This window comes from Lagopus leucura, unplaced genomic scaffold (assembly GCF_019238085.1).
Source record: "Lagopus leucura isolate 7727_CA_CO unplaced genomic scaffold, USGS_WTPT01 Super-Scaffold_100027, whole genome shotgun sequence".
Lineage (NCBI taxonomy): Eukaryota > Metazoa > Chordata > Aves > Galliformes > Phasianidae > Lagopus > Lagopus leucura.
Window position 1 is genome coordinate 6,837,285 of NW_024962278.1, and position 27,631 is coordinate 6,864,915.

Here is a 27,631-nt window from a genome sequence, read left to right on the forward strand (position 1 = left end):
CTGTACAAATCATGTAGCATCAGACTGTTTAAAAAAAATAGCAATACGAGTACTAACGATTAAATCTGTTAAAGGCTGCCTTTTCCTGGAACTCTTTTTGAGGGGCCTCTGCCACTGTTTTCAAAAAATCCCTGTTGCTCTCTGGCAGGGAAAGCCCCCACTGCTGCCTGTTACCCCCTGTGCTGGGTGCTGGCACTACTCATTCCCCCCAGCAGCTCACTGTTGCTGGTGCTGCCCTCCTGGAAATCAATCGCAGCTGCAGCAGCAAAACCCACCCCTCTGCAACCTGCCTCAGCTGGTAATTTTTGCCATTTCTCTTTGCTGGCTTAAAATATAAGAGCTGCACCAAAAAATGAACCAGGTGTGTGCAGTCAGCCCTGCTTGTTGAAGACCTGAGGTGCCAGCCAAGCAAATGGGCTACATGCATCATTGCAGCTGAATGCCAGCTCCAAACAGAGCAGGCAGCCCTGCAACAGGGAGTGTGGGGACAGCCAGTGGCATCTGTTAGTCCAGTGTGATCCCACCCAGCATCATTTGCTGTGAATTCAGCTTTCCTTGAGCTCCTCCTCATGCTAAGAGTTCCCCCTGCAGCCCATGCACAGCAAGGGCACAGGGCAGCCCACCTGGCCAGGTGTCACCCAACAGCCCCACCTGCGCCACCGCAGCTCCCCATGCTGTGCCCACTAACTACAGCGAGGCCTTGAGCTATAAAGGCTAGGCTAAGCAAGTGTTTGGGGGATCCACAGGCAGGCAGCCTTGAGGTCATCACTGCAACACTTCAGCTGCTGGAAAACACCTTGGCCTCTTGATTATGGTGGTGCTGTACAGGCAGGGATGAGCCACGTTTCCCAAAAGGGCTCTGCAATACCAGCAGGCACTCGTGTCAATGAAGCAGGACAGTGGCTGAGAAATCCCATTTTAAAGCAGCCTCTCCTCCATACACTTAATTGAAACGCTCATTAGCTCTTTAAGTTTTAAAACAAAAAAAGTTTTCTCTATGCCCTGCCTGCTGGGTGTATGTAGGACAGCTCACTGCCCCCAGGGAGAGAGAGAGCAGCCCCACAGCCCCCACTGGGCAGCATGGCCAGGCCACCAACAGCAGTAGCAGCAGAGAGTCAGCAGCACAGAGTCAGCAGCACACCCATGGCATGGAGGGACAGGAGCATCCCTCTGCACTCAGCGGCCCTGCAGCACATGGGTTGCTTTTCTCCATTTTTGGACTGAAATGTGACAACTACACCTTTCTTACTCACTTGGTGGCACACAATCATTGAGCTAGAATGACATCAGCCCCTCTTTCAGCCTCTGGTTTGCATCATGAAATGCAGCCAGGCCTGAGTCTTGTGTGGGAGGAAGCCTGCAGGGGGACAAAGGATAGGGGAGCTCCTGTGGGAGCGTCAGGGAGGACACCAAGCCCTGCACAGACCCACTGCCTGCCCATACACTTCCCTCCTCCTCTAGATTGCTGCTGCTCATGGCTGTCTAACACCACAGCTGAAATACGTTTACCTTTTAAGTCTAATAATAGCCTCAGAGCCTTTCCTTCCACCTCCCCAGCAAAGCCAAGTTTGATCCCTATTCATCCCAATGAGTTCTTGCCTGTGGCTGAAGCCTCTCCTGGCAGCCAGTGTGTGGGCAGTGGGAGCTGTGCTGGGAAATCCAGAGAGGCAGAAGAAAAATGGCACAGTGCCCAGAAAGAAGGTGAGCCCACAGGGACTGGGGAAGGATAAGAGACATGAGCCAAGCAGGTCCCTATGAGACCGCAACTGCCCCATGCTGGGAGGAGCAGAGCAAGACCTGGGCCCTGTTCCACCAAAAAAAGAAAGAGCTGCTGCAGCCAAGCCAAAGGAAGCAGCTCCTCCACATGCCCCAGCAGCCTGCTCAAAACCCAAACAAATGACAGTCTAGTTGTGCTACTATTTTGGCCTTTGCTTGCTCCCCTTAAATGGATGGGTATTAAATTTTCAGATCAATTTTGTCCACTCCAAACCCTCCCACTGGGCCACATTCTAATTTTGCTCCACCACAGCACCAGCAGCACAGAGTTGTCTGAGCTCTGGGGCCGGGCAATCCAGCAGCACCCAGCGAACTGCAGCGTTCCCTCCCAACCCACATCACATCAGCCTTATCCTCTGCAGGATAAAAAAGCTTGGCACAGGGAATTTCCCATCTGCAGCTGGGTCGGATTCCTACCGCAATTCACTCTGTGGGCACACAGCCCAGCAGCACTGCCCCATGTGATCCTTATCTCAATTTGATCCCTGAATTATGCCCTACCAATCAAATAAGGAAACACAGATAACGAGCCACTTGATTACAACTGACCAGCACGATAACCCATAAGCAGGGACGGAAAGGCATGGTTACTGCTAGCGGCGGTCTCCCTTCCCAAGCCCAAGCCGGGCGCTACGGGCGGTAAATCTTAATAACATCTTTGATGACCCGTCGGCAGATGGGGCAGCAGGCGTTGAGCTGCTTCTTCAGCTTAAGACCACAGGTGTTGCAGAGGCACATGTGTCCACAGGTATAGATCACTGTGTCCACCTCGCTGTCAAAGCAGACGGTGCATTCCCCGTTTTTGCTGCTGGATGGCTCCGGAGGGGGGAAGACGGGAGAGACAGGGGGGCTCAGGGGAGAACTGGGAGCAGTCACTGGAAGAAGGAAGAAGAACAAGGTCATTTAGTCACAAGTGTGCACATTTGATATTATACAACATGTGGGTATGAGTGAGGATCGACGGTTGGACTAGATGATCTCAGTGGTGTTTTCCAACCTCAATGATCCTGTGACCATCCCCAGGTCTATGTTTTAGGCCCTTCTTTCTATAGCCTTCCCCACACATGGCCCAGCATCCTTCACCAGCCAGTATCCACAACCCACTGTGCTGCCCACCCAGCAACCCTACGCTAAGCCCTCCTTACCAAGCGAAGACTCCGAGGCAGACGATGACCTGTTGACACTGAAGGCCATGTCAGAGTCGCTGTCGTACTGTGAGCCACCGGGGGACCCTGAGGGTGAGACGGTCACTGGGCTGGACTGCACAGTGCCTGCAAGTACAGGAGAGGACTCAGCCCCCTTGGGACAGAGGGACACATGGACACACAGAGCTGAGCCCCATGGTGAGCTGATACCAACCCACAGCACCAGAGCTGCCCTCACAAAACCCACTGCTCTTAACAAAGGCAGGAGTCTAACACCTGTTGGCTGGAACCATGGGCTTATAAAGAATCTTCTTTACACACAACTCTGAAAACTAGCCAGATGCACACACAGCTCTCCTGGCTTCCTTACATGCTGTTCATTTTACCTCTTAGATCTCAGCCCTTCCTGGAAGGTTCACAAAGGCATCTCTGGCAGTGACAGCTGCCATGAGTTGCTCCCTCCTGCTCAGCAGCACAAGGTTGGGTCAGAAGCTATGTATGCTCATCACTGATCACCTTACACAGGCAGGTGACGACAGCCCATAGCTCTCTTTTACCAATCAGGTGCTCCCTGTTATTCTGTCCTTCAATAACTTACCCAGTATTTTGAGCTGGTTGATTACACCATGGATTGTAAAAAACACCCAGAGAGACTGCGAGGTATCCACGCACATCAGCATGCCACGGCTCGCTCCATTCACCCCATGGTGCACCTCGCCGTTTGGCAAGACCGTGAAATTGAGGATGTCACCTCCGCTGAAGACCGGGAAGGCCCGGAACACCACCCAGTACTCTTTGCGGTCCAGGAGAGAGTCCGGATCTGCTGGGAGCTCGTTTGTCCTTAAAGTACTCGGATCACAAGAAGTGATGCCAAACGAGAGGGCCCCGTAGTATGGCAACCCAAGGTGTCCCACTTCCACAAACAGGCTCTCGCCGACGTGCAAAGGACGGTCAGAAAACACCAAAGTCCTACTGCTCTCTTGCCAGTTGGTGCAGGCGACCATCCGGTCCTGGGAAAAGGTGATGTCAGGTCCATGGGTGGGGTGAAATCGCAGGTCTGTGTCCAGGAAGGCCGGGACCCCCTGCACACGCAGCCGCCGGTTGGGGCAGCAGGGGATGATGTGGTTGTCTGTCGCAAGTCCCGGCACCCGGCTCAGGTTTAGGTTTGCTATTTTGGCCACCACTTGATTATTCTCCAGTTCATTGTTATTGAAGTTGGCCGAGTCGTGGTTGCTCTGGGGAAGGCAAGAGCTGAGACGGGCGGTGTTGAGACGGGCAGTGGTCTCTGCAAACATGCTATCTGTGAGATAAACCCAGCAACAAGGGGCATCAGAAACAGTTGGCTACTTTTACCACTACTTGTGTTGTTATTTCAGCCTATGGATGACCTGAGTTCTGTTCCTCTGAATAGAAAAACAATGGAAAAATTAGATAGAGGTCAACTGCTGGCAAACAGAGCACTCATGGGGAGCAGGCAGCAAGCGAAACAGCTGCATCTTGGCACCAGCTGAGATGTTGTGAAATACTCATCTAATCTGGGAGCTCCTTGTACTGGTGAGCCAGGAGAAGCTGCAACCTAGCATGGTCCTCCAGCTTTCTTAGGACTAATACCTTTGAGAATACTTTTTAAAAGAAGAAATACCTCAATATCCCAGTATCCAAAAGTCTTTCGCAAGCCAAGTCTGCAACGCAATGATGGGTGAAGGAGTGGAGGAATCAGTGTGTATGTATTTTGCACGTCTTGTTACCTTATGACAATGACATACGTAGGCACTGGTGTGTCTAAGAGAGGTCATTCTACAAAAGCATTTCAAGCCTCATACCTCAGGGTGCAGCACTGCAGAGACTTTGAATCACAACACTAGAACGTGATGGAAAGTACCACAATAATAGCATGGTGGCAAAGTCTTCAGCTACAGCAAATAAGAATGAACTCAAATGCAGCAGCCACAGAAACACAGGAAAAGAGCTGCTTACCTTCAGAAGGCCTCAGGTAGGCAGGGATCTCCAACAAGAGATGCCCTCACCTCCACTGCCATCCCTTAAATGAGGTCTGGGATTAGCTGGCTCCATCCCTTCTGGTCATTCAGCTGCATTGCATGCACCTGAGCTCCACTGGGTTGGCCCTGCCTTCCCACCAGGTGCTCAATCACTGCTTCAGGCCATGACTCAGTATTTCCACTACAAGAGTTTGTATGATAGCTCCTTGCTGCTGATGTCAGAAAGAAGATTTTTTACAATAAGGGTTGTTTTCCCCTTTTACAACAAAGGTCAGGTCAGGATGATGACTTTTAACTCATTTCTTCACCTTGGCCATGTCAGGCCCAGGGGGGATTTCAGGATTTGAGGAGGTTCAGGAGTTGTCTTCCTTCTCCATGCCACCTGAAGTGGCATGAAATGCTTCCCCAGAGCTGCAAGCCACATCTAAGCTTCATGATGCTGAAAGATACATTTTATGCATCTGTATGCTGGCTGCATTTCACAGCTTTCTCAACTTTCAGGATTTGGGGAGGAGGAGTCAGAGAGAGGAACAGGTCTGCTAAGGCACCACCACATCTGGAGGGAGGAAGACGCATCTGCTGGTGCCCAATGGCTCAGCATCACCCTGGTGTCTGGGACAGTTTATGGGGCTTGGCACCCTGATGCAAACCAAAGCAGAGCACAGGTGCCCCTGGCACAGGCTTTCACTGTGCACTCTGCCTCCACAGGCAGGATGGAGTGAAAGCAGAAATAAGCAGCATTTTATTTGTCTAACTATAACCTACTGAGGAAGAAGGGCTGCTCTGGTGAAGCAGCTGAATTGGGCAGAAACAGCAAACACCTCCTCACCTCTTTGATGAGCACCAGAGGCTGGAGAGTGTCATGGTTGCAATTGCAAGATAAGCTACAGGAAAGGTTTAATTACACATTTGAGACAGAGCAGGCAAGGGCAAAGTGTTGTTTATGCGTAACTTTCTGGGCTGTAAAATAATTGGTACCATTCTGAAGAATCTGTGTCAGAGCTGCCTGCCCCTAGACTAACCATTTTGCAGCCTGCAGCTGGGACCTGGCTGTAAAACAGCACCATGTTTTTCCAAATCCTAGTAGCAAATCTAACTCCGTACAAGCCAAAGAAAGCTACATGTAAAGATTTACATCTAGCCCATCACATGGCTGCTGTGATGTACAATGGAGATTTAGATTAGGGGTCAGAGAGTGGTGAGGCACTGGCACTGCTGCCCAGGGCTGTGGTGCACCATCCCTGGAGGTGCCCAAGGCCAGGTGGGATCGGGTCCTGCACAGACTGATCTGGTGAGAGGCAACCAGCCCAGGGCAGGGGTTGGAAGTGGGTGTTCTTTGAGCTTCTTTCCAACCCACCACATCCTGTGATTCTATGACTCTTAGGACTTTCCATGACTGATTTCTCTGAAACGTCGTGTTTTCTGCATCCCACGCCAAAAGAAAAATCATTAATTTGATGAACAAAACCAATCAGAAATTAGTTGTTCTTAAGTGTCCCACAGAAGCAAACAACCAGATAAACCACGCATTTGTTTTCCAAAAAGATGCTGCAGTGGAAAGAGCAAGCAGAAGAGCAAGCCACGGGCCAAAGACACACTTACCTAGTATTTGCACTTCGTGGGTAATTCCATAGACATCTATGAGTGCCCAGAGAGGACCGGAGACTTTAATACCACAGTGAAACAATATCGGCTCCTCGTCATTAATACTGTAGAAGACTCTCCCGTGACGGTCAACCCAGAAGGCCAAGACATTGTCCCTGACAGCAAACCTTTCTGGCAGGGCTTTGGCCCAGTAGCCGGGCCGGGTCACCAGGTCTGGGCAGGCGTACTTTGGTATGTCGTCAGAGCTCATCTGCGACGGGTCGTGGATGGTGAAGCCGAAGCGCAGGGCCCCGCTCCAGCCATGGTGCACAGCCACCAGCTTCAGCCGCACCTTCTCGTAGACGTGGATGGGCCGGTTGGTGAAGGTGAGCCCGTTACAGAAGCTGTTCCTCCGCGTGGCCCGTCGGGAATGGGCGTCCAGCCGCACGTTTTTGCCCTTGGCGTGGGAGTGGAAGCGCAGCGGCTCCGTGACGGTGAGCACTGAGCGGCGCTCATGGCTGCTGTTGGGCAAGCTGTAGTAGGGACGGCTGGAGACCGAGCGGGTCTGGTGGCCTGTGTCTGCAAAGGGAGAAAACAGCAGTCTGTCAGAAGGACCTGAGCGTGGCCGTGTGTTGGCTCAGCCTTGAAACTCCATTACCAGCCTTTCCCGGTCTGGTGCTTAGCACTGTGTGCTGGGAACGACAATACTTTTAAAATCACAGAATTGAATCACAGAATTGTAGGGGTTGGAAGGGACCTCCAGAGATCATCGAGTCCAACCCCCCTGCCAAAGCAGGTTCCCTACACCAGGTCGCACAGGTCGGCATCCAGGCAGGTCTTGAACATCTCCAGAGAAGGAGACTCCACCACCTCCCTGGGCAGCCTGTTCCAGTGCTCCGTCACCTCACTGTAAAGAAGTTCTTGCACATGTTTGTGCAGAACTTCCTATGCTGCAGTTTCCAGCCGTTTCCCCTTGTCCTGTCTCCACTCACCACTGAAAAGAGTCCGGCCTCGCCATTCTGCCCCCCACACCTGAGATATTTATAGACCTGGATCAGGTCCCCTCTCAGTCTCCTTTTCTCAAGGCTGAACAGACCCAGTTCACTCAGCCTTTCCTCATAGGGGAGATGCTCCAGGCCCTTCACCATCTTCATGGCCCTTTGCTGGACTCTTTCCAAGAGATCCCTGTCTTTTTTGTACTGGGGAGCCCAGAACTGGACGCAGTACTCCAGATGAGGCCTCACCAGGGCAGAGTAGAGGGGGAGGATCACCTCCTTTGACCTGCTGGCCACGCTCTTTTTAATGCACCCCAGGATGCCATTGGCCTTTTTGGCCACAAGGGCACACTGCTGGCTCATGGCCAACCTGTCGTCCACCAGAACACCCAGGTCCCTCTCCGCAGAGCTCCCCTCCAGCAGCTCATCCCCCAACCTGTACTGGTGCATGCAATTATTCCTCCCCAGATGCAAGACTCTACACTTGCTTCTGTTAAACCAGTTTAGCCCTCTGCTTTGTGCAGATATAGAGTAAATGTGGCTCTTGGGTGGAAAGGTTCGCAGCTTTCCTCTACACCCTGCAAAGCTGGACAAAAAACTTCCTTTTGTTCTCATTGAATGCATCCGACTGCATTCGGAAAGGCCTGATACTTTCAACTGCAGCTCCCCATTTCCTATGTAAAATGCACGTGTTGTTAAATCATCATTCCAGCTGGCTGGTGCCAGATTCGCACAATCTCTGAGAATCTTGCTTGTTAAGATCAGAGATGTTCAACATGAAAGGCATAAGGAAAATTTTTGTGGGATGTGTAGCCACTGGCTTCTCTGCCCCTTAATTTTGTAATGATGAACAGGAGCTTTTGAGCAACACAAACAAACCAAGACATTTAGCAGCTGCAGGACTACCTCTACATCACCAGAGTGTTCTTCCAAAACTTTCAGCCCAGCCCTTGGTTCAGATATCAGATCCAACTGGCACAGGAAGGAACATTTCATCCCGCAAAGGCTCGCCTTTACACAGAACCTCCCATTTAAGCTCAAAGCACTTCATAAACCATGATTGTTTGCAGCTTCGCAGCACCACAGATGGCACAGAGATCCTGCCATCCTCCTTTTACAGATGGAAGAATTTATGGGTGAGATCTCGCAGCGTTTGAAGTCAATAGCAATTTCGAGACCAATTTCAAGAAAAGCAGATCTGGGGCCTAAAGTGAAGTTCAGACAAGCGTGAAGCAGAAATGAAAAAAGGAACACTTTCAGTATTGAGCCCTAGCTGTACGTTCCTGGAGGCTGAGACCTTTGTTTTGCACATCCTGAAAGCAGGTCTCTGCTCTGGGACACCCATAATCACCACCACAATGTCACCACCACTTTGGTCTCCTCTCTCTCACTCCCCATCTTCTCTTCTTTGCAGATTTTTAAAGCAAAAACGAACGGCACCCTGGGTGCTCAAAGTCACGCTATTAAATATAGCACCACATCACACACACACAGCCCTTTTGAGACTTTTTGCCACGTTTGAAGCTTCAGAAAACTCCTGCCTGGCCCTTCCTTCAAGCTGCTTCCTCCCTGTGTGCAGCCCCTGGCTTTGCTCTGGGACAAGGGAAGGATTTTCTGACGCCTTCCTCTCATGGGAAGGAACATCCAAAGACACCGGGAGCTCAGCTGGGAAAGCTGACAGGGGAGCTGGGCTAGGACACCTTGTTAGCAAGCAACACCAGCTATAGAGGTGAGAGGCTCCTGTAGCCACTGAGCTCAGTGGGGCACTCCTAAATTATGACAGGCAAATGCAGTGGCTAAATAAAAGCTCTTTTGTGTTCTCCTCATTCAAATTGCATGTAACCATGGCTGCTTAACACAAGGTAATGGTTAATCCCATCTGCACGCTCATGTAAATAGATGCATCCCTACCCTAATGCCAGTAGGTGATTTGCCACTGCAATGCCAAGGACAAGGAGTCCTGGGTCAGACGGGCAGGGGAGCCCCGGGCTGTGGCCATCCTCACACAGAACCTTCTCCACAGCACAGGGCAGAGCAGGAGCCCCCAGGAGAAATCCCCCTTGTCTGCTCTCACCCTGCCAGCAAGGAACTTTGGGACAGGGTTTGGGGATTTTTTTGTTGTTTGTTTGTTGTCAAAACAGGAAAGCATATTGTGACTGAACAATAGGAAAATCTCCAGAAGGAAATGAAGGGATCATTTATTTATAACGACGTTCCCCCCGCACGAACACCTGTCTGCTGCCACCAGCCTGACTCAACGTGGGGCAGCCAGGCATGGCCTGCCCTCTGCAGTGTGCTGCCATGTGTTTTGCTCATCGCGTCCCGCGGGGGCCAGCCAGCCCAACAGGATGTTTGTGCACTGGGATTGCCCTCATTTCCTAGTTCGCATCGTGTTTCAGTACTGCTGCTATTTCTCCAACCTCCCCTCTCTGACCTCAACACGGGGTAATGGGGACCAACACAACCATATCTAGTTATCACACATTTGAAGGCCCTGCACCTTCTTTCCAGAAGCCCAGCGCACTTATTTCTTAGGTTGTGCTGACCTTTGGAGAGGGTTTTTAATAAACATGCACTTTGCATTTCAGAAAGATACGGCGGTCAGTACAGTACCCCATCACTGGAAGTGCCCAAGGCCAGGTAGGATGGGGCCCTGGGCAGCCTGATCTGCTGGGGGACAGCCAGCCCATGGCTGAGGTTGGAATTGGATGGGCTTTAAGGTTCCTTTTCATCCATTCCATGACTGCATGATTCTATGAAAGGCTGATGTATTCAGGTATGGGACAGAGAGCAGCCCCAGCCCGGCCCCATGGGCATGGGGCAGCCAGTGGAGAAAGCAAGCTAGCCCCAAAGCAAGGAGAGGAAGACAGTGATCTGCATTTCCAGTGTGCTCCAGGTATGTCCCAGGTTTGCCTTAACAGTACAACCACTGCATCATGATGCATTTGCTTGGACCCTTCTGAGTAAATCCATGACAAATGAAGCTTGGGATCACAGGGGAAGCAAGTGATGGGTCAGCAGGTACCCAACAGGAATACATGCTGGAGAAAGCAAGGATGTGAAGGGGACAGAAAGCACTGAGACTGCTACTACGCAGCTCACCAACATGCATGATCACCCCGTGTTGTTCATGCAAGGAGAGAGAAAAGGCTGAAGGGTAGCAAGAAGCACAAAATCCATCCAGTAACGCTCACCGCACAAGCGAAAGGGAATGGAGCCAGTGCACCGTGCCTTATCTTTATGGTCACTGCTTTATCAGCAACATCAGGACTTTTTCCTACTACAGTAGATAGGTTGCTGCTACAACAACCCTGTTGAACATTAAACAAGGCTTCTGGAGAGCAGGGCAGGTGGCTTTTTCTTTGAAACAGGAATAATACTAACAGGTGGGGAAAAGGCAGGCAAGCTTAATGCCCCTACTGCACACCTATAGAGCCACTCTTGTGGACCTAACAGCATCCATGCATAACCCTAGTCCTGCTGCATGCTGCTGCAGAACCCCAGCAGCACACTGCCATGGCAGGATCTTATCTGCTCAGTACAAGAGATAAAATCTGGTCACCTAAAAATGTAGTGCATGGACATTTTCTTTTTTCTTTTTTGAATACAGAAAATGTGTCAAAGCTCTCTGGGAAGTGCTGGGTTTCCCATGTTCCACACTCAGCCATGTGCACGTGTAGTTGGGCTCCCAAAGGCACTGTACGGCTGCTGCACAAAACCAGCCCTGCTTCCAAAACCCTGACTGATTCCAGTGTGCACCAATTGGAAAATGCAACCATACAATTAATAAATATCCCCACTGGAATTCCTGTGGTTTGCATGAACAGCCCAAAGCCCAGTGCTGACAGAGGTCTCAGCCTCCCACCAGTTACTCTGATCCTTTTCTACAGGCAGCAAACACAGGCAGGGAATGTGCCAGAGCCCTGCAGAGCCACCAGCGTGTACTTCAAAGTTATTTCTAAGGCGGCGAGGCCCTGGTGCTGCTGCCCAGAGCTGTGGGTTCCCCATCTCTGGAGGTGCCCAAGGCCAGGCTGGATGGGACCCTGGGCAACCTGATCTGGTGGGGGGTGGAACTGGGTGACCTCTAAGGTCCCTTCCAACCCAACAACATTGTGATTCTATGACTCTCATCACTAAATACAGTGTAGGTGTGACTTTGATGTGTGGCATTTTCAGAACAGTGTCTGCTGCCCCAAAATCTCCTAAGGTGTCTGCGGATATCATCAAGTCCCCCTGCACCCCCTGCATTCTCTCCAGCTGTGCCTCTCACTCTCGCTGCGCACACGCATGAGTTCTGCTGCAAAGTTGGCACCATCTTTATTACAGGTTTTTAGTCCTCCTGCATATAAATAGCACTAAGAATATACAGAAGACAACGATTAAGCAGAGAAAAAAATCTCCTCTCCCCCGTATTATTAGTGAATCTGGGTCAATGAGTCTGCAACTCTAGTAACAAATTCTTAGCCTCAGTTAAGGAGAGACAAAGCAAGGGCGAGCGGGACAGAGCTGGAGAAAAGGCAGAGTTCGTGCCATAATCCCTGCTTAAGCACTTTGGTGCACACGCTGAAAGCAGCAACCTTAGCAATTCAAGTATGGATCACTATGACTTCTTATTGCCACTGCTTCCCACAAGAACACAATGAAGTGCACCGTGAGGCACGGAGCAATGGAAGACCCAGCACTTGGGGCTGGGCAGCAGTGAGCTCAGCTGGGGACGAGGAATAGCAGAGGGCTGGGAAACCCTCTTATTCTGCTTGGTTTTACTGAATGCATACAGAAATGGGGTATTAACATCTAATCTCCATAGGTCTGCAACACTAACCTATTTTTGTTCCCAGTGGTTATTGCTTTGGGCAAGGCTGGAATCCACTCCCATCTTTCCATGAAAGATGTTTTGTTAAATCAAGTGCACTGTGCTCACTGCCAGTTAGACCCAGCTTAGGTCAATGCCCAAGGATCTCACTTTCAGTAGCAGTTCTGCTGTTACATCACACACTGCTCTCCTTGTGCATTCCCTTTCTCCACAGTCTGACTCCAGCACAGTCCCACCGTGCTCTTTTCTCCCATTACTCCTACAGTCATTAGACATTGTCTTGACTGTGCAGCACAGCTCAAGTATGGATTTTCAGAGACACATTCGCAATTTTCATGGCACACTGTGCTACTGGGGTCTGTCTCACACGTACAGACCATAAGCACAGCCTAAAGACAACCCAACGACCTCAAATCCAAGGACTCCCAACCCAAGGACTCCCAGTGCCGGCCATGTCCTCAGACGAGAGGAGTGTGTCTGTGGGACAACCATTGTGTCACTGCTTCATCATCCTGCATGGGATCCTACTATGATATTTCTCACAGACTAGAACACAAACCTGGTTTCGTCTCCTTGCCCCTGGTTTCTCTCCACTCATTAATTCCTAATTTCCAAGCCAACTTTTTTCTCCTCCCTCCGGCACAAACTGCTCAGAATTCTTTCTCAGAGCCATGCTTCATGTTTGAAACCCATTGCTTTGAAGTCGTGTTTTGTTTCCCCAAACATGACAGTGATTTGTTGAAGAGTTACGGGCACACACGTGACTGGTGGAATCGCCGACGCTGAAACGCTCCACGTCCCCTCGCCGCCGGCAGAGCACATAATGACCATTAATGTGAACAGCCTCCCTCTTTCCATCAAACCTCCTTTCTTCTGACCAGCTGCACCAAGTCATCTGCACCGGGGGTTTATAAATAGTGGCCATGCCATTCCAGTGCTAATGGCTTTTAATGAAATCGGAGAATGAAATGCATTCCCTTCTAATACTCTCAGAGCAGCAGTTTTATTCCATCTCAGAGCTGCAATACGGGGCTCATGGAAAGAGCGCTGCAGCCCAGCACATCCTTCCCATCGGCCCATCCAGCACAGGCAGGAACAAATAGAGGGAAAGAATTTTATTGTCTTGGACGCAGGAAACCCACCCATCCCCTACAGACACACCAGGAGGGCAGCTTGTGCAACAGGAAGCAAACAACACGTGAAAAGCTGCGGAGGTGCCTTAGCCTAGCTTTGATTCCATTGTTCCCTCCAAACACTCACAATGTCGGTGTTTATATTGCCTTCAGCACCAAATTCGGGCTGTGCACAATGCACACTTATCCCCTTCCTACCCCAAAACAGCCCGGTTGGAGGCCAGCCAGCACCCAACCTGCTGCTGGATCCCGGTTCCACGGAGCAATGCTGCCAGCAGGGCTGTGAGCCCAGCCGGACTCCCAGTCTCTGACAAAAACACATGAAAACTTCCCCGTAAGCACTGAGATTGTTCAGAGACAGGGCTGCACAAAGGAAGAAAAGCACAGGTGAAGAGTGAGAGCAGCACTTAAGTGATGTTACAGGAGCAGAAAGGAGAGCCAGGCCGTTCATTTCAGCTTTCCATTTTTTTTCCAAGAAAGCCCCACAATAAAAGGAAAAAACCTGCTATTTTTCTTTGCCTCAGATTTGTTATCGAAGCCACTGGCATCTTTATCTCCTCTGTACGCAGTGGATCTAAGAGTTTTTTTCCTTCCCTAATTACAACTTTTCTAGACGGAGGACAGGAGAGAATTCAGTTAAAAACGACGGAGCAATTTCAGTCCAAACAGGCATGGATAACCATCAGACATCACAATGGCACCCATACGGGGCTTTCATCTGTCCTAAGGGAGCCACAAAACCACAGGCAAAGGGGAAAAAAGGCCTCTAGGAAGCTGTGCTCCCAGCAGCCCTGCGCCCAACATGGAGCAGCGTTTTTAAACTGTCCATAGCTCTCTTTATATTTACACACAGTTTAAACAGTGATCTGGCAGAGAGAGGGGAAAATGCTTTGGGAGGAACGCATGGCTGAGGAAGCTAAATAAAGAAGTGGCCAGGTCTTCAATCATCCTATATTTTATATATACAAAGGCTGTGATTTCACTAAGCTTTTCAGAAACAATATGTAAAGAATCCAAAACAGGGCAAAGAGATGGGAATAACTGGTTACAATTAAATCCAGGGGGCAAAGCACCGCTCTTCCACTGGGCCAGGAGAGTCTCCTGCAGGATCCACAATGCAAAGGGGGAATGTGTTGGAAATGGGTCCTTGTGGTTGGTGTCCGAGGCCACCACATCCCTCCAGGGATTGTACAGTTGACTGTACATCAACTGGTATTGGCTGAACCCTGACATTGGCCATAGCCAAGCACGCCCAGCCCGTGTGCAGCAGCTTTCCTAGTGCTCACAGCTCGCACAGTCTCTCCTGCCCCAGTGTTTCTTCTGATTTGGGCATTTCTTACCAACAAATGTACATTCTGTGCTTCCAGCTATGTCAGACAAGCAGATTTTTCCGGAGTGGATCTCAGAATGTTATTTTCGTAGAATCACAAGGTTGGAAAGACCTCAAAGATCATCAGGCCCAACCACCGATCCACCCCACCATGCCCACTGATCACATCCCTCAGTGCCACATCTTCACAGTTCTTGGATACCTCCAGGGATGGTGACTGCACCACCTCCCTGGGCAGCTGTGTCAACGCATCACCACTTTCTGAGAAGAAATTTCTCCTAAAATCCAACCTTTCTTCCTTTCTTTATTGTTTCTCCTCCCTCCCTGTCCCATCACTTGCTGGATGTTTTAGTAGCTGCTCTAAATAAATTTAATTCTGCAGCATGGAAATGAACATGGGAGGGCCCCACTTGTCCCTACTGTTCCTGGTTCTCCTTCTTTCACCGCCTTTATTCTCAAGCCCTTTGATGCCACTGCAGTTCTCCTTGTTTTTTATGATCTCATCACAGATGGAAAGCAGGATAATTTGTTAATTATTTTCTTTACCATTCAACTTGGGGATTCTTTTATTTATTTTTTATAACGAGTCTTTTCCCTGCCTCTTTTTGAAATAGCTCTTTTTATGGCAGCATTCCCAACTGCTTAAATCCTAAAGACAGATTGGGTTTAACCATAACCCAGAGAGGGGCTCTCAGGCCAAGCAACTGAAACTGCTCAGCACAAAAAGCTCCAGCTATGCAACTGCAGATGGACATCTTGTCAGGGATAAGGAGACTTATTGCTGGAGATCCTTTCAGATATCTCAAGCAATGTAATGCAGAATAAAAGGAGCATCTGCCTTTGCACGCTATGCCATGATTCTACAGTGTTTCATTTAATCAGACAGCTCTTCTGAATGTCTGACCTCCTCATAACAAATGTGCAGATGGGATTTCACCTAACTCACATGCAACTACAGTACACCTTTTACTGGCTGGCTGCTTCAGTTCACGTTCAGCTGAAGCTACAGATTTTTCTAAATACACACCTTCAGAAATAAAGCCAGAAGTGTTTAAAATGAACAAGCAAACAGAAATAAAAGAGAGAAGAAAAATAAACAACAGAGCATTCCTTGCTGGTGGAAAAGACAGAAGGAGGAAAAGACCAATTCCTTTTTCCTCGGCTGAAGCTCTGTGAGATGTGTAGCTCTGTGCTGCAAAGCAGTGTGAGATGGAAGGTTGTGCAACGCTTGGCTGCCGTGTGGCTGAGATCCCTTTCCATGATATTTACAGGAATTAATCAGAGGAAACAAGAGCCACTTCAAGAAATTAAACTGTCCAAACAAAAGAAAATACAGTCATACCAGTACTGGACACACAGTGACCTCAGCCCCTTTCTTCAGCTCAAACGCCTTCAATTATTTCAACACAAGAAGGATTTGAGAAAGAGGTTAATTTTTAAGCCTTTTAAGCATTTTAATGTCAAATGCCAGCAGGATTGGATCCCAGCACACCTCAAAAGATGTCTTTCCCCCTTTTCTCTCCCGTTGTGGCACCACGTCCAGAAGATGACAAAGACAGAACCCTAGCGCTGTGAGACATTTCCTCCCCTGAAGATAAAACTTCTTTTTTTTTTTTTTTTTGGCCAAAAAAGAAGGAGAGGCACTTTGTCATTCCCTCCTTCCAAGGGAGGAATTGCTCCCGAGAGATGGGAGCTAATGTGTGAATTACACACACTTTGGGAGCAGAGCTCAGACCACTGGCTCAGCGGAACACACTCAGTGACTTCGAAACAGTTTGCTGCGGAGGTGCAAGCTGCTGCTTTCTTACAGCTGGTTCACATTTCTTTGTGTTCGTCATAGATCACTTACGCCAATAAAATCCCACTGTATGGTCAACCAGCACCCTCCTTGCTAACTGTGGGACTGGGAATTCTAGAAATCACAAATGAAACAATATAAACAGCTATCCGAAACCTCCAGTTTCCACCCAGATGGCTCTTGTTTCAATTAACAGAATCAATCTTCAATTCAGAGTCCGTCACTGGCCCTGTTTGGGTTTACTTGGAAAAACACTCCTATAAATCACCAGAGAAAAACTGTGGAGGGAAAAAATTGGTTTCTCTCTGGGTGTTGTTTTTTGGTAGAGCACAGCGCTGCTATCAGACAAAGACTGCACACTGCTGTGCTGACAGCTGGGTGCCTCTGCTGGTCTGCAGTACGAGCTGTGGCACAGACACATGTCCCTCCACTACTTCAACCCTCATGGCACCAAGTATCCCCGAAACTGCACATGACTCTCTCAGGGGTTTCTGATAAGGAAACATACAGAAAAAAGGATGCCAAATGCATGGAAAGCCTGAATCCACCAAAGCAGGCCCAAACAAGGGCTGTTCCCCAGACCCAGACCTGCAGGTCCAGTGCCATCGCTCACAATGCCCTGAAACCATCCCGATGGCAATGCCATGGCACAGCCTCATCAGGAGCAGCACAGTCTGGAGGTGACAGTGGTGGCACGGGTCCATAGGGGACATCCAGCACTGTGCTGTCACAGCGTGGTGAGCACACAGCTCAGTACCTGGCTGTGCTTCCCCCTGGCACCCGCAGCGAGGCACTGCCACCTTCATCCCAAGAGCCAACTGCCTCGTGGTGACACTTCATGCCCCACAGCACACAGTGCTGAATGCATTCCCTCAGCAGCCCTCCTGTGACAGCAGGACAGGGTGTTTCTCCCTCTTGTCACTCCAACAAGATGTTCCCCATCAGGAAAAGCTCCGGTGCGCTGCACCCACCCACCCAAAGGCACTCGAGTTCACCTGAAAGGAGGAAACGCTGGGATGGTTTCAAATAAGAAGCGGCTTTGCCCTCTCTGCAAGGAGCACACCTCTGCCCCCTGGGACGTCTGCTGAGGGCTTGAGGAGGTGGAAGGGCAGGGAACGTCTCCAGGGAGCTAGGAAGCAAATTTTCATTTGTTTTGCTTCTAAAGCTCGCTTTTCATATTTCTAGGAGCAAGAGATATTTCAAAAGCAACGTGATACCCTGAACGTCAATCCTGAAATGGGGCTAATTTCTAGTGAAAATAAATTTTAGAGGAGAAAAATGCGAGCACTTCTACAAAGTGACACATCCCAGCTGTTCCATGCAGGGCCTGCACTGGGGGGCAGAAAGCTCTTCCCAGTGCTCCCAGTGTCCTCATGGGGCCACTGCTCAGTGCTCCCACTGCCGAAATGAAGCAAGGAAGGGATTGCTGAGTGCTTGGGGGTTCCCAGGCCTGGAACCCCCCATAACACAGGTAGGAAATAGCCCATAGTGCTGGTGGGAAGGGGTGCAAGCTGGCACAACTCTTGTCTGAGTGGGAAAGGGACTGCTTTAACCAATGAATTATTAAGGAGATGAAACAAATGAAGTTCTGTTCATAGCTGCCCGAGCTTCCATTGTAGTTCTGCTCTGAGGGATCAAACCCTCCAGACAGCATCTGTCAATCTGATGGTTCTGCTGTTAAATGGGGGAGAAAAACACGGTTCTCTCCCACCTGCACAAAACTGCCTGTGCTTGGTAACTTGTTGCCTTGATAAATTCAATTTGCTTGAGTTTCCCTTTCTAGATTTGGCTGGTCAAACTAAAACATGAAGATTATTCATGGAAACGCAACCACAGTTGGTTACTAGGATACAAAAAAATCACTCAGTACGTTTCTCCAATGAATAATCCCAGCAGAACACGCACAAATTCAATAAATTATGAATTTCTCTTTCTCTTTTGCATAAGCAGTGCGGTTGCAGAGGTATTTCTTGGAACCTTTTAAAATAAATTAATATCTTAATTACTATGCAATAGCAAAACAAACAATAGCACCAGCTGAGCCCTGCAGGTGAGCTGCATCCTTTGTCCAGACATGCACGTTGTTTTGGAACAAAGCAGGGTGCAGAGGGACAGCGGAGCCATCACTCCAGTATCTGCAGTACATGCTCATGTATCGGAGCAGACAACGTGAGCAGGAGGCTGCATCGATTTGGAAGAAGGCATTCTTTCAGCAAAAATTCTGTTCCCGCACAACTCCATGTATACAAAAGGTCTCATGTAAAACCATCTGCTGCCCATTGCTGAGCCTACAAGTGGAGGAGAGAAGATCTGCTTGGGGTGGCAGCTGGCAAGGTGCTCCATTGGAGGCCTGCAGCACCATTGCTGCAGCGGGGAAGCACTGCTCAGAGCGCAGCCAGAGCAAGGCCGCTGTCTGGCGCTCAGACATCTCTGCAAACAACACCCAAATTTAGGGATTGATTGCGGATACTGAACAGCATTTGGTCTTTTTTGGTGTGTGGCATTATTTTGCTTTACATTTCCCTCGCCCTCGTAATGCCCCCTAATAACAGCAATCAATCCCCAGGCACGACACGGTACAGACCACTGTTCAAGGCTGCGGTATTTAAAGACACACCAAAGGCTCTGCTGGCTAAGATCAGTTTTTATAAACTTTAACCGAGATGGATTTCCTTGAAACTGTGACTTGTGAAGCATCTGTCCCTCTCCCCCTCTCCCTTTGATCACATTGGCAGCACTGCTGCTATGCTGCTGGCAAACCGCACGGCAATTGCTATTTCAGACTCACAAATCAGATGCCAGCGTGAAGATCTGCCTTGTGTTCTTCAGAGGACATCTCCCCTCCAGAAGAGACCAACCGAAATGCCTGGCATTCTGAAATGGCTGCAAGCCCTCTCCCACCGCATTCTGTTTCCCAGCTGACGGGGTCTCACTGTGCAGGTCCTGTTCCCACATCCCCGTGTCCCCAGCCCTGCTGGCACACACTGATATTTGTCACCACTGGCCCCAAAGAGCCCTGCTGCTTGTGGCCAGGTGGTACCAGGCCATTCACACTCTCCTGCCACTGTGCAGTTGGTCCCTGCAAACCATGGCATGGAAGTCATCACTGTTTTACAAGCCCACCCAAAGGACATAGCACTATTTACAGGCTAATGCTATAAGTGAAGCAACAGGCAATTAGTAAACGATTAAATGATTTCAAGTCTCATACTTGGAAGCCCTTTTCAGGATGAAGTCATCAGCAGTTTTTGATGGCATCCCAATGAGAGCCACAGAACAGCCCTGGCAGCATCCCTCAGGGACATGGTTAGTGGGCATGGTGGTGGTGGTCAACAGTTGGACTTAATTTTAGAGATCTTTTTCAACCTTAACAGTTCTATGATTCCAAGGCTCACCTGGCTCTCTCTCACCCCAAAGGGCCCAGCTGATGAGTGGGTTGGTCGTTAGGATCTCAGGGATGCATATCACTCCAGTCCCATATTCCACCACGGTTTTGCTTTGCAGAACGTGTGCTCTGAGGTCTGCTCCTCTCCTCTCCCCAAAACTGCAATGTTCTTCAGCCTTAGTTGATGTTGGCAGCAATTTGGTTACCATCAGTACTCCAGTCTGGGCATCTTATCCCAGTCCCAAAGGCCACCTGCAGCTGTAGGGCAGCAGGAGTGAGGCAAGCTGGAGCAATGGGTCTGCAGCCTCAGCTCTGCTTAAGGGTTTTCTCTCATCAAAAAAGAGCTCTGCCCAACCATGTCAAGTTCAAGACCCCAAGAAATTGCAATTTCCCTTCATTAGGAATTATGCTTTCAACCTCAGCATCGCACCGAGGAGATAACTTCTGAACTTCACTCCATAAATCACAAAGCACGTTAAGCTGAGAAGCCAGAGCCCCGTGAGACCACAACAGAAAGCGGGCTGAGAAAAGCTGCTGCCACAGCGTAGTTATCACCGAGGAAAGAGAGATAAACCTGAAGGAAATTATTTCATTTCTTCTGCCAAACGGGATATTCTATCTTTTATCTTCGGCTTGTCAAGCGGGGTTTGGAAGATGTAACATTCGAGTTATGGAGGAGGGCAAAAATCAAACAGCTATTTTCCCTGACATTTGGAAACCCGACGGAAAACTTTCGCTCAGGAAATTCTCCCCTGTCTGCCTGCCTGCCTTCCCGTGTTGTTGTTACACAGGCTATGAAAAGCTGAGATTTGCTTTTATGTGATCTATTTATTTCTCCCACGTAGCTGTAAGGCATTATGCCATCAGGAATGCAATCACAAGAAAACAGGAGTCACGGACATGTGGATGGTTAAAATGGGACAATTCCTAAAATACAAAAGTCTCATTATTATGTAAATATCCACAGTGGAACAAGAAAATGAAAGTGTTTTATGCGTGTATCTAGAAAACAACTCCACAAACACAACTGCATCCATTTTCTTCTCTTCAAAGAACAAGTAGCTCTTACAGAAATCCTAAATGCGATTTCCCTGCTGTACCAAAAAGCTTTGAAACGCAGTTAAATGGTTTTATTCTTTAAAGAGTCTTCCTGGGTAATTCTCAGCAGCAAGCGAGAAGTCATTGCTGATGTTCTGATTTGGTTTCTTCACGCCAGTGGTGTTGGTGTAGGAGGGAGAAAAACATGGGGCAGGGAAGGGATGGGGTCTGCTCCTCCTGGTGGGAGAGCTCTGAGCTGCCCTGCTGCTGGAGGGCTGAAAGGACAGGAGAGAAAACACTCCTGGGAGCAAAGCAAGCCCAAGCTTACACAAAGCAGAGGAAGAAATCTCCCTGGACACAGAGGGAAAAACAAATTAACAAGCAAGAAATCACCTTCCCCTCCCTCGCTCTGCCCTAAAGCCCTGCTTCGTCTGTTCAGACACCAGGAATTCAGTGCTCAGAGACAACAGGCAAACCAGCTCTGGAGAGAGGAGCTGGCACAGGTATGCCAAGATGCAGCTTTCAGACAGACGTCTCAGCGCCAGTGATTCATGGTTTTTAATGTATAAGAGAAAAAAATGCAGCCATCAACAAGATACAGAACAAGGCAGAGGAAACTGCACCTCCTGCCCAGCCGGCACACACCTTACCAAGGGACCCATGGGGAGCTGACACCCCGTCAGCACCACTGCCTGTGCAGCCAGGTGGGACAGAGTGGTTCTCAGGGCGGTGGCAGCAGCTAGGGGCATCGGAGTCACCGAAACAGGCACACTGACCACAGCCCTCCAGGACGTGGCAAGCAAATGATGTACATACACCTCTGGGTACAGCCTGGAGAACCAGCAGCCATGCTGTGCTTTGGTGCCAGGAAGCCTCAGACAAGCCAGCAGCTTGTTAGCAACCAGGATCAGCAGTGGGCACAGGGAGCCAAAACGCTGCGGGCACGAGAGAGGAGAACAAAAGGGATAGGCAGATGGGAAGCCAAAGAGATGGAGGAGATTGCGCACACCTGCCCCAGGTAGAAGCTGGGATGAGAGCTGACACGTGTTCCAGGGATCACATCTGGCCTCATTGCACCTCATTACCCCACACACGTCCCTGCTCACAGCTCCAGCCAGCTCTGCCCCTGCCTGGCACATCCCACCTTGTGCACACCTGCCCTGCGTGAGCCCTCGGCACGGACAGGCTCCATAGGCAGCAGGAGGCCAATGTTTCCTTGCAAGGCTAACGGTGCAGCAGGACAGAGAATGCCTGAAATTGCAACTCAGGAACTCAATCAGCTCGAATGCTAAATGCAGAGGGGCTAATGAGGAGCAAGGTGCTTATTTTCGTCCCTAATTGAAAAGCCATTGTATGCGATATGTGAGAAGGATCCTTACTAGAATGGGAAAAGAAGCATGGCGTGAGCTTCCAAGTGACTCATCCTCTGCACGCCAAGTAAACATTAATTCCTGCACATTCAAACTTGACTGCCTAAAATTAAACACCTTAAACACACTTAAGCACGTCCATGGGCCATATAGCTTTCGTGGATGGGAAGCAGCAATTTCCTTTCCCTGCAGTGAGAGCTCTCCAGCAGCTTTGCCTGCAACCACAGCCCGAGGTGTACCACAGTAAGGCTCTGATGGCGTCACGCAGGTCCTTACCTGTAGCAATTACCAGAGAAATGAAAACGTGCTGTTTACCGGATCCTCTACCACCTCATACAGCAATTCCCCTTCCGAGTAACAAAACAGGAGGGAAGGCACCTGCAAAGCACAGCCCAGCACAGAGAGCAGCGAAGCGTGCTCTGCTCCGATGACACACTTGGCAACGTGCTGCCAGCCTCTGGCAGCCCCGAGGGCCACAGGCACAGCTCAGCGCAGCGCTGCCCTGCCGGGTGCTGGCCTCCCAGCCCCACTGCTGCACCACCACGGATGCCGATGGCAGTGTGGAATTAATCACGCCAGTTGGCTGTGGCACATTTTTGGGTATGTGCTGCGCGAGGCTGGTTAAAGATAGTCCTCAGTAGGAGATCAACCTGTTCCAGCTCTAAATCACAGCGAGGGCTGAGCAGTTTCACAGGTTTCCTTTTGAAGAGTGGAAAAGCAGAAAGCTACAAAGGCAGCAGTGAATTAATCTATTCTTTGCACTTCTGTGACCTTTCTCCTGGAGATGCTTCATGTCTGCATGTTAATTAATTAACTCTCATATGCCCAAGTGAGCCAGCGCTGCCTACCTCCCCAACTACAAAGCGAGACGCAGGGAGATAAAGCCACTTGCTCAAAGGTCGCACAGGGAGTGGGCAGCAAAATCAGTGACAGACTCCAGAAAGCTCAGCTCCTGGGATGGGAGAGGCAGGAGAGCAGGCAGAATGGGGCTGTTATGTGAGGCAGAACAAACACCTGTAATCACAGACATGAACTGGATCCAAACCAAAAACTGGGCTGAACGGGTACTTTCTGCACTCAGATCTGAACAGCCTGAAGTGTTATTGTGTAGTTTTGCTGAAGTCAAGCTGAAACCAAACCAGAAACCTCACAGCATTGATAACTCCTCCTACAGTGTACCACTGGCAACTAAACGACGAGGAGAGATAACAGAACAACTCTAAACAAAAAATGCTTCTTGAAGCTGAGATTTTACCCCTGGAAAAGGCAGAGAGATTTTTTTTCCACCAAGTGGTCATTGCTGCTCACTCCATTCGAAAGAACAACGTACATTTCTACAATGGGCCACAGAACACTAACAGGGATACAAAGAAAGGACACCTTTTATCCACAAGCTAAGAATTGCTGCTGCTCTGTTGTACCTGGGACCCCCTGACCATCACCACTTGGAGCCCATTCAGAGATGGATGCACCAGCCCAAAATAGGTCAACTACTCGGATTTCTGACTTGCTGGGAAGAGTTCAGCATTAAAAGCATTTTTCTTGAGCGTACAAAATAATGTCTAGAAAATAAGAAATTGAAGCCATTTCTCCTAAAAGAAGCCCCTTTCTCTCTCCTGTTTACCAGACACAAATGCCACTCATACTTGGTATTCCTCGCGGTTGTGGGAGAAGCGCTGCACCCAAATCCCAGCCGGATTCTTAAAAGGGAATTTGGCTCCTTTGTTAAATACCAACAGCCCTATTTGGGCCCGGATCAACAACTGCATCCCAACTGCAGTGTCCTCTGCTCGCCTCCTGCCCTCCTGCCCAGCTGTCCTGGTAGCACTGCAGGACACTTGCCGCTTGCTAGCTGTCACCCCTTCGATCTCCCACACCTTCCTGCTCCATGTAAGGGCTTCTCCAGGTCAGGGCACTTTTACCCTCTCCCAGTCTGTCTGTCGTCACAGGGATCCCTATTCTTCACACCCTCATCCAGCTGCTAACCCAAAGCAAGCAATTAGCAAGGAGAAATTAGCACCATCCGCAGCAGCCCCAGTATCAGCAGGGCCATGCAACCCCGCAGCAGGATGCACTGCTCAGGTTCTCCCCACCCACCCTGCAGGTCGGGACAAGTTCCTCCCGTCAGCTGCAATGCTGCAATGCTGCACGGCCCGTCCGTCACCTGTAGGAGACAGAAAAACGACCTGCCTCAATCACCAGGAATTCGCTCTTGCCTCATCGCCTGCCCGCAAATTATCCTGAACAATGGGCAAGGGTAAGGAGAAGGAGGCACAAAGCCTATGGACATCCAAGTGTGAATTTCCACAGCGAGGTCACAGCGTGCTCCAGGAGGGCTGGGAGGCGAGGAGTGGGCGCCTATGGAGGGCTGCCACCCAGCACCCGGCTGTCATCACAATAAGAGCACTTCCACCAGCACGCACCCCAGGGCCACCGTGAAGCGTGTCTGACACATCTCAGCCAATTCCACCCCAGTGCCTCCTCAACCAATTCAAATCTAGAAGCTGCCTCTTGTCAGCCCGTGCCTATTACTCATTTCAGTGCCGCTCCGGGTAGAAGCCTTACTGTTAATTTGACAATGCCTTCATCCATTGTGTGTTAACCACGAGGCACTTGGCAAGCACAAGTTTCCCAAGCTCCCGATACGAATTTCTCCCACACTGATGGCGTGTGCTCCTCTGTCATTGAATGGAAATGTGGACAGAGGGGATTTAGAGCTGCAACGAGCACTGAAAGCCTCTTTGAACAAATTTGTATTTAAAAATGAACTGAATTGTGTTCAACAGGATTTGAAATGTAATTTCTCTGTTTGAGGAGAGCATGTTCGTTTATGCATAAAACCCAAACTGCTGATTTTTTGGCTTTTTCAGGGGCTTAAGGATGAAGGTCCCTCCAAATTCTCTCTACAACTGAATAGAAACAAAAGTCATTTTCCACTTTTACCTGTCTGAAGGAAAGAATGAAAGTGGAACAACTTCTGCAGGTTTCATCCATTAGTCAATGTAATATAACTAGTAAGCAAATATTGGTGTGAAGGAGTTTCATTTTCATTTTATGTTTAAATAAACTATTGAATGCCATTGGACTGCGATGAGCAATTCCATTCTTAGCTAAAACAAGAGTGAAAATGCAGAGCTCAGCCTGTCAGAGTGAAAAAAGAGGTGTACTTTGGACAAAGAAGAGGAAAGACTTAATTCTGACTGATCATCTTGGAGTAATTCTAAACAGCCGTGGCTTTTATAAATAGGACTCCATCCAATCATTCCATCTTCCGGAAAAACTTCACAATTTTCAAACCTCCTGTTCCAAGAGCAGCCCTAAGCCCACCTCCCTCCCTAATGCCACGTGACTGATGAGAAACAACGCACCCAAGAAGATCGATATGAAAAATGGCTGAATTGCTCAACAAGACACATTTTTATACTTCAAAATAGCCAGCGTCCACGATCTTTTCTGCAGCCATGGGCAGCGGCTTCTTCTGACCACCATCACTCCATAGCAACAGGACATGGCTCCACGTGGGGAAGACGCGCTCTGCCGGCATCTGTCAGCACATCAGCAAATAACATCCAAGTGTCCTGCGTGGCTTTTGCGCAATATGACAAATGGCTGCGAATGGACTCTCCCCAGTAAGGCAATGCTCTGCAGACAGCCTCCACCTGGCAGGACGGGGCTGAGCCTTTCTAGGCCGTGAGCACAACGTTAGATTTGGGAGGTCTACATAAATCAAGCCTTAAGGTTTTTTTTCTATCCAACTTTTTCTCAACGACTTCTAAAAGTACCACGAGGAACTCTTTCATCGCAGAACTGCGGTACTGATGTCATCCCTTTTTTTAACTTCACGTGTGTGAGGCTGTGCATGGGAAGGCTGCTCAGCAGAGACAGCTCTAGCAACGGCAGACACAACGCTCAGCTCCTGCACAACAGCTCGCAGCGAGACCCCAACCCCTGCAGGTACACAGATCCTTCCTCTGGGAAGTCCCAGCCTGACCAGGGGACCCTCCGCTGACCCCAGGATGCAGCCCTGGCTCTCCAGGCTTTTGGCATACATCCCTTGGCATAGCCTGCAGCTGAAAAGCTGACCCACAAAATGCATTTTCTCCAAGGTCATGCACTCCTTACAGCACCAATTTGGGAGGTATTTTAAAAAAATGTAAACTTCCTTCTCGTGAAAGAATCCAATTTCCCATTTAAATGTAACAGAGAGTGAGAGGAGATGCACAAGCATGAAACTAGAAACCTAATGACAGGTTCAAACCACAAGCCAGAAGCTTTCTTTTGTGCCTTGAAGGTCCCAAGTAGCCCCTTAGAAAGGCACATCCAAATGCAAATTCATTCCTCCCTTTATTTCTATATTCAGCTCTCTGGCTGATTACAGAGAGGTTTGTGTGCGCTTGATAGGTCCTCCTGTTTCTTAAATAAGTTTAATACCCTTTTTTTTCATGGGAGCCCAAAGTGCAAAGGATGCAATACAGCAGCAAAGAGAAGCTGAGCAAACTAGCTGAAGATACAGACAGGCAAGGGCTCAGCGATCCAGTAGTGATGATTCTATAGGAACCACTGTCATTGAGGAGGAAAAAGCCCAGCAATTATGAGCTTGCAAAGGAAAAAGGATCTGCACGGCTCTCGTGTAAGAGCAGAATTAGCTAAAAAAGCAGGTTGCAAGCAGGGCAGGCTACCAACGTTTCGGAGCTGCTTTCCAACGGTTTTCCTCTGGCGACTGCTAACAACTGGTGGCTTCCCGCGTTACAAAGTTGCGTTAAAAGAAGAAGCGGCAGCAGCAGAAGAAGAAAAGGAAGAAACGAAGCGGAGAGGCGCTGACAGGACCCGCCGGGCAGGCAGGGATCGCTAGCGGAGCAGCGAGAACAGCTCCGCTTGGCCGCTCCGCCGGCTCTCACCCGGGCGAAGCCGTACCCCGCCGCCCGAGCATCCCCGCGCCGTGCCCACCGCACCACCCGCGGAGCATCAGCGGGGCTCCGTCCCGGCTCCGAGCGGCTCCGCCGGGGTCCGAGGGCGGCACCGCCCCGCCGAGCGCCTCCCGCCCGCCCGCGGCGCCTCCAGCTCCGGGACGCCCCGCAGCCCCCCGCTACCTGCCAGCGTCTTGTGCGCCGTGTTGCCCATCGCTCCGCTCGGCGGCGCGGCGGAGCCCGGAGCTCGGCAGGGCCATGGACAGCGCCCGCCTCCTCCCTCCGCCGCGCTCCGCTCCGCGCCCAGCCCGGCCGCGCCGCCCCCCGCCCCGCGCCGCCCCGCCCCGCCGAACCCCG

At 50.0% G+C, this 27,631-nt stretch overlaps 1 protein-coding gene across 5 annotated transcripts in view; it reads right to left on the reverse strand.

Moving 5' to 3' along the window:
* Positions 1-918: 918 nt before the first annotated feature.
* Positions 919-27,631, reverse strand: part of NEURL1B (neuralized E3 ubiquitin protein ligase 1B) — a 111,264-nt gene continuing 84,551 nt past the window's right edge. For 3 of the 5 annotated variants that reach the window (XM_042880681.1, XM_042880685.1, XM_042880684.1), the window contains 4 exons: positions 6,524-7,084; positions 3,520-4,221; positions 2,922-3,047; positions 919-2,651 (listed from right to left, as the gene is read on the reverse strand). In XM_042880681.1, coding sequence (XP_042736615.1) covers positions 2,407-2,651; positions 2,922-3,047; positions 3,520-4,221; positions 6,524-7,084 — 1,634 coding nt within the window. In that variant the 3' untranslated portion in view covers positions 919-2,406. Of the gene's footprint in view, positions 2,652-2,921; positions 3,048-3,519; positions 4,222-4,898; positions 4,924-6,523; positions 7,085-27,457; positions 27,548-27,631 lie in introns of those variants that run through there. The other 2 variants (XM_042880682.1, XM_042880686.1) reach the window with 2 other exon arrangements.